Source organism: Sinocyclocheilus grahami, unplaced genomic scaffold (assembly GCF_001515645.1).
Source record: "Sinocyclocheilus grahami isolate Dianchi unplaced genomic scaffold, SAMN03320097.WGS_v1.1 scaffold1255.1, whole genome shotgun sequence".
Classification (NCBI taxonomy): Eukaryota; Metazoa; Chordata; class Actinopteri; order Cypriniformes; family Cyprinidae; genus Sinocyclocheilus; species Sinocyclocheilus grahami.
In genome coordinates, this window is record NW_015506434.1 from 1 (window position 1) to 7046 (window position 7046).

At 37.6% G+C, this 7046-nt stretch overlaps 1 protein-coding gene across 1 annotated transcript; it reads right to left on the reverse strand.

Moving 5' to 3' along the window:
- Window positions 1-193: 193 nt before the first annotated feature.
- Window positions 194-6587, reverse strand: LOC107568531 (zinc finger protein 420-like). The gene is made up of 4 exons (XM_016254494.1): window positions 6418-6587; window positions 5534-6201; window positions 1400-1526; window positions 194-1183 (listed from the first exon to the last, which is right to left on the reverse strand). Exons 1-4 carry the CDS (start codon window positions 6470-6472, stop codon window positions 513-515), a joined length of 1521 nt encoding a protein of 506 aa, XP_016109980.1. The 5' UTR covers window positions 6473-6587; the 3' UTR covers window positions 194-512.
- Window positions 6588-7046: the final 459 nt, after the last annotated feature.

Consider the following 7046-nt stretch of genomic DNA (forward strand, 5'->3'; position numbering starts at 1 on the left):
AGCTTAAATTATTTTCATGTTAGTTCATAGCCACTAGATTGCAGCTGCAAAACAGTTTTTTTTTCATATCCAGTTTGAGCTTCTCAGAGGTGTGTGTTATTTTGGTAGGAAATATAAATTGAAAAACATCTGCTCCACTTTTTAGTTAAAAGACGTCAAGGTTTCAACAAGTACAAGGTTTTGTTCACTTTTTATTGCTGTAGCATAAATTATACATACGATATAATGTATATGACCATAGATTCATCAAATGAGATCAGTAATAATAATAAAAGTGCATCACACCACCTCTTAACCTAACCAACAACAATTTGCTCAGCATATGGATGTAGAAGTAATGGACTAATCGAGATCATTCGATTAGTCCCGAACATAAAACATCCCAACTAAAACTCTGGCATTTTAAGGCAACTTCCATTGTTGAGCAAACAATATTCAACAATCTTCTGCAAATTTGGCCCAATAAGTTACATTGCTTGCTCTATCAGAATATCAAACTATTGGCTTGTAAGTCATGTAGACCTCTTTAGGCAGCACCTTTTCTTATGTTTCAGTAAATTTGGTAAATTGGTGAAACCCCTCTTGCATGAAGAGCACCGGTACGGCCTTTCTCCAGTATGAACTCTCTCGTGCGTTTTCAGAGATGATAAATGAGCGAAACTCTTGTCACAGTGTGAGCACTTGTAAGGTTTCTCTCCAGTGTGAATCCTCTGGTGTATTTTTAAGTCGCTGGATGTAGTAAAGGTCTTCCCGCAGTCAAAGCACATATGAGGTTTCACTCCAGTATGAATACTCTGGTGAACTTGTAGAGTTTGCATCAGTGCAAAACTCTTTCCACAAGAAGTACAAACATGAGGTTTCACAGCAGCATGAACTTTCATGTGTCTCTTTAGGTACACCTCCAAAACGAATGTCTTATCGCACTGATCACAGCCAAACGATCGTTCTCCGGAGTGAGAGAGCAGATGATTTTTGAGAATATTTGCTCTCACGAAGCTCTTTCCACACTGATGGCACGTGAAGGGTTTCTCTCCGGTATGGATGCTCATGTGTTTCTTCAGGTCTGATTTTCGCATGGAGCCCTTTCCACACAGAGAGCAAGTGAAGGGACGTTTCTCTCCTCTTTTTTGAGTGCTTTGTTGTTTGTGGAGATGAGGAGGTTTCTCCTCAGCTTCACATTGTTCTAAAATAAACACATTAGACACTTAACAGCAGAAAGCAATCATCCTCAAGTATTTAATTTCTGGTTAGGCTACCTATCAGGTGTTAAACATAACTTAAGTCCTTATAAATCAACTAAGTAGGCAACTATGATCACAGATGCATTTCTATGATTTTGCACTTATATAAAGGTGTGATCTTAGCGGTTATTAATGAGAAATCAAAAATGGTCACCTACCACTTTGTTCCTCAGTGTCGTCATTTTGTATTTTGCAGGGCTCTGGATCAGCCATCTTCAGTTGTAGGTCGTGTTGTTTCCCCTGAAGTAGTTTTTTCTTGTTGGGTGTGGGAGGAGTGGGAATTTTCTACAGCATTTTAAATGGTGAGTATGTGTAGGCAGGGCTTCACTGAAGGTGTTAATGAAGATTGATGTGTAATTTAACTAGATGAGCCAACCTAACCCTAACCCTATCACTAAACATTACTCCACCTATTAGGTCCACAGAGGTGGAGCTAGACTAAGTCAAGCTCCACCTATTACTCCCAGAGAGAGAGAGAGAGGGGGTGCTGCATGTCATTTGGCTCTGCAGTGAGCACTACAATGCTGTTGAAATGAAAACAAACTATAGTCAACTATATGAACATAGATGTACTGGTGTTAGATATTCAATATGAAGCAGAAACTCTTCTCACACTCAAAGCACAGATGAGCTCTCACAGCGGCGTGCATCTTCTGGTGCTCCTTTAAATGGAAAAACCTCTTTCCACAGAACGAACACAAGCAGGGCTTCCTATCAGAATGGATTTTTGAGACTTTTGAGGACGTATGAGCTCGGGAAGCTCTTTCCACACTGAGGACATGCATACGGACGCTCTCCGTATGTTTTAACCTGAAACCTATCTATCTATCTATCTATCTATCTATCTATCTATCTATCTATCTATCTATGTCTTGATTAACATTTTCTAGTTTTTGTTATATTTTTATGTGTTAAGCATTATTATTATTATTATTATTTAGATGTATTATGTCAGTTTATTTTTATTTTTTTAGCTCTTGCCTTATATTATTGGTTATTTAACAGCTCTTCTAATGTTTCAGACCTGAATGTTCATCAGTCTTCAGTAAGGAATCGAGACAGACACACACCTGGATCACCTTCACTCCTTCACTCCTTCACTTCTTTCCATTTACAGCTGCTGTTCAGCATTACTCTTCTTCTGCTCTGATTTCTAATGTAATGATGGTGTATTTCTGCCATCTAATGGGCTGAAATGTGAAGTGGCCTTTCATTTGTATTTCATGGCAGTAACTGCAATTATTATTTTATTAACATTACTGGCACCTCATTTTTATCGCAGCTCCCCTCTTTCATACCATTTTTAGAATGTGTATTGATGATATGACAATATTACATTTAAGTCACTTTTTATTTTAGAATGTAATAGATAACATCATTGAGCCATACATGTTTAAAATAAATGTGTTTATACAAATATATCTCGCACAGCTTTCGATTGTGGACATTACACCTGTATGGATGCGTTACAGTACACCTATGGAAGCATATACACCTGTAGTGAACATGAAAAATTCGCATCTTTATCTGATGCAGGTGCCCCTTTTAACCACGAGAGGGCGGCAGCGGATCGAGGTTATTTATCATTTATTTTTTCATGACAGCAACATGCTGTATTCTTAGTCTATTTTTTAAAGCTACAAATAGTGTTTTAATTTAAAAAAAATTAAAACTAGTTAATCACAGAAGTGTCGTGGCTTATATTCAAGTCACTGTCTATATGAATTGCATTTCTTATTTTAGGATAAATTAGCGTCACATCACTGGCCCAGGTATGTTCTTTGCATTTTTTGCATTTGCAATATGAATTTAATGACAAAATAACATATTATAAATACAATACAATATAATGAATACAATAATAAATACAATATTATGAATACAAGTTAAGATAATAAAAATAAAGAATGACAAAAAATATCTTGAATAACTTAAGATATTTCAAAATGGTGCTTGTTTAGAATGCTCACCAATTGCATTCCTTAAAGGGATAGTTCACCTTCATTTTATGGTCCCCATTGACATCCGTGGAGGGGGGGGTGGGGGGGGGGGCAACATGATACTGGTTTGTTCATGATATGGATGATGATTTTATGTATGAATTTTGCCATTGATTCTCAAATGCTTATATGCAGTTAATGTGATTAATTTAACTCCTCAACACAAATTGTATCCATTGTAGTGTTTTATCGACTAACTTTAACAAATGACACTCTGAAACTAATTCTGGCTTTTGCTTAATCTGAATTTCATTAAACATGTCAAACAGACATTGCGTGAATCAGAGGTTAAAAAAGCGATATAAATACAGTTCAGTTTCTTGCACAGACCGATCGTTTCGTGTCGTCACGAGCCGCAGGGTTCAATTTGGTTTTGTTTGTGTGTTTTTTTGACTCTCAAAGCCGTGATTCCCATTCACTTACACTATAAGACTGACAGACTGCAACGATTTGAGTTAAAAATCTTCGTTTGTGTTCTACTGAAGAAACAAAGTCACCTACATCTTGGATGCCCTGGGGGTAAGCAGATTAACATCGCATTTTCATTTTTGGGTGAACTATCCCTTTAAGTCTACTAGTATCTAGTTTTAGATGTATTATATGTCAGTTTTCATCTTAATGTTCCTCATCAGTCATTAAAGAGACTGAAGGAAAACACCAACCTGTCTGTTCCTCTGGATCTTCATCTCTCATTCTGCAGGACTCTTCCTCAAACTCCATCTTTTCAACAGTATGTCAGCTGTTCCTCCTGGAGTAATTCCTCCTGCTTGCTGCTTCTTCAGCTGTGGGAAGATGAGAATATTCTCCAGCATTTACACTCTCGTGAACGGCTGTGGAGCGGCTTCACTGAAGGTGTCAGTGGAGCTCATTTAGCAAACGCTCATCACACTTACAATAGCTCTCAATCGTGTTTCGCTTAAATAGTCATTTAGAAACAATTCTATGAAACAATGACAAACATCAAATGAGTGTTGTGTTCATCTACTGTAAATAACTGTTATTTCTTTATGATATTTCAGTCTTTATCTTCTCAAATGTGGTGCTGTCAGAAATGAGCTCCAGATTTCCAACATTGTTCAAACATATTTCAATTCCCACAGCAGTTCAGAGTCTCAATCTTGGTTCATTTCAAGCCAGCATGACGAAAGTACTAATTTCACGCACTCACTATCAGAGTCAGAGATGTTTTAGATTCTGTAAATGGAGTCATTCGCTAGGAAATCAGACACTGGACGAGCTTAATGCCAAGTTCTGATATTCCGATTTCTCACAATAATGAATTGAATGCACTCACAGTCTGATAAACACAGCAGATTCAGAGCCTCCACGTGTTTGACTCAAACGGCGCCACCAAGAGTTACTAAACTTCATAAAATTGACTTAACTTCATAAAGTCATGCAGGTTACTTTGATCAAAACAAATAAATCTTTTGAATCTTGTCAGATGCAGCATCTTATAATAGAAAGGGAATGGTGTGCATTTTGTAACTCAATTATACAAGAAATATAAAATGGCACAATTACTAGAATTAAAATGTAGCAAATCATTATTTTGCATTTATCATCCTCACATTCTGCATCTTAATCTTTTTAAGTTCTGATGCACAGACTCTGCTTCAAAATAAGAAACGTACTCAAGGCAATAAAAATAACTTTTTTTCTCCTTAATCAATGGCAAAAGTTATGTAAGAAAAAAAAGATAAAATAAGTTGTAAACATTTCATCTCTCTTGTGTTTGGAGGACACTGGCTTTAATAAATGTAGGCGTGCAGTTAAAAGCTTAAATTATTTTCATGTTAGTTCATAGCCACTAGATTGCAGCTGCAAAACAGTTTTTTTTTCATATCCAGTTTGAGCTTCTCAGAGGTGTGTGTTATTTTGGTAGGAAATATAAATTGAAAAACATCTGCTCCACTTTTTAGTTAAAAGACGACAAGGTTCCCACAAGTACAAGGTTTTGTTCACTTTTTATTGCTGTAGCATAAATTATACATACGATATAATGTATATGACCATAGATTCATCAAATGAGATCAGTAATAATAATAAAAGTGCATCACACCACCTCTTAACCTAACCAACAACAATTTGCTCAGCATATGGATGTAGAAGTAATGGACTAATCGAGATCATTCGATTAGTCCCGAACATAAAACATCCCAACTAAAACTCTGGCATTTTAAGGCAACTTCCATTGTTGAGCAAACAATATTCAACAATCTTCTGCAAATTTGGCCCAATAAGTTACATTGCTTGCTCTATCAGAATATCAAACTATTGGCTTGTAAGTCATGTAGACCTCTTTAGGCAACACCTTTTCTTATGTTTCAGTAAATTTGGTAAATTGGTGAAACCCCTCTTGCATGAAGAGCACCGGTACGGCCTTTCTCCAGTATGAACTCTCTCGTGCGTTTTCAGAGATGATAAATGAGCGAAACTCTTGTCACAGTGTGAGCACTTGTACGGTTTCTCTCCAGTGTGAATCCTCTGGTGTATTTTTAAGTCGCTGGATGTAGTAAAGGTCTTCCCGCAGTCAAAGCACATATGAGGTTTCACTCCAGTATGAATACTCTGGTGAACTTGTAGAGTTTGCATCAGTGCAAAACTCTTTCCACAAGAAGTACAAACATGAGGTTTCACAGCAGCATGAACTTTCATGTGTCTCTTTAGGTACACCTCCAAAACGAATGTCTTATCGCACTGATCACAGCCAAACGATCGTTCTCCGGAGTGAGAGAGCAGATGATTTTTGAGAATATTTGCTCTCACGAAGCTCTTTCCACACTGATGGCACGTGAAGGGTTTCTCTCCGGTATGGATGCTCATGTGTTTCTTCAGGTCTGATTTTCGCATGGAGCCCTTTCCACACAGAGAGCAAGTGAAGGGACGTTTCTCTCCTCTTTTTTGAGTGCTTTGTTGTTTGTGGAGATGAGGAGGTTTCTCCTCAGCTTCACATTGTTCTAAAATAAACACATTAGACACTTAACAGCAGAAAGCAATCATCCTCAAGTATTTAATTTCTGGTTAGGCTACCTATCAGGTGTTAAACATAACTTAAGTCCTTATAAATCAACTAAGTAGGCAACTATGATCACAGATGCATTTCTATGATTTTGCACTTATATAAAGGTGTGATCTTAGCGGTTATTAATGAGAAATCAAAAATGGTCACCTACCACTTTGTTCCTCAGTGTCGTCATTTTGTATTTTGCAGGGCTCTGGATCAGCCATCTTCAGTTGTAGGTCGTGTTGTTTCCCCTGAAGTAGTTTTTTCTTGTTGGGTGTGGGAGGAGTGGGAATTTTCTACAGCATTTTAAATGGTGAGTATGTGTAGGCAGGGCTTCACTGAAGGTGTTAATGAAGATTGATGTGTAATTTAACTAGATGAGCCAACCTAACCCTAACCCTATCACTAAACATTACTCCACCTATTAGGTCCACAGAGGTGGAGCTAGACTAAGTCAAGCTCCACCTATTACTCCCAGAGAGAGAGAGAGAGGGGGTGCTGCATGTCATTTGGCTCTGCAGTGAGCACTACAATGCTGTTGAAATGAAAACAAACTATAGTCAACTATATGAACATAGATGTACTGGTGTTAGATATTCAATATGAAGCAGAAACTCTTCTCACACTCAAAGCACAGATGAGCTCTCACAGCGGCGTGCATCTTCTGGTGCTCCTTTAAATGGAAAAACCTCTTTCCACAGAACGAACACAAGCAGGGCTTCCTATCAGAATGGATTTTTGAGACTTTTGAGGACGTATGAGCTCGGGAAGCTCTTTCCACACTGAGGACATGCATAC

What these genes read in the sequence shown, in the direction of transcription:
- LOC107568531 (XM_016254494.1), bottom strand. Translation starts at nt 6,472, where the DNA reads ATGGCTGATCCAGAGCCCTGCAAAATACAAAATGACGACACTGAGGAA. An exon ending in CGACACTGAGGAACAAAGTG is followed by an intron (nt 6,202 to 6,417) that starts GTAGGTGACCAT and finishes TGTTTATTTTAG; the next exon opens with AACAATGTGAAGCTGAGGAG. An exon ending in CGACACTGAGGAACAAAGTG is followed by an intron (nt 1,184 to 1,399) that starts GTAGGTGACCAT and finishes TGTTTATTTTAG; the next exon opens with AACAATGTGAAGCTGAGGAG.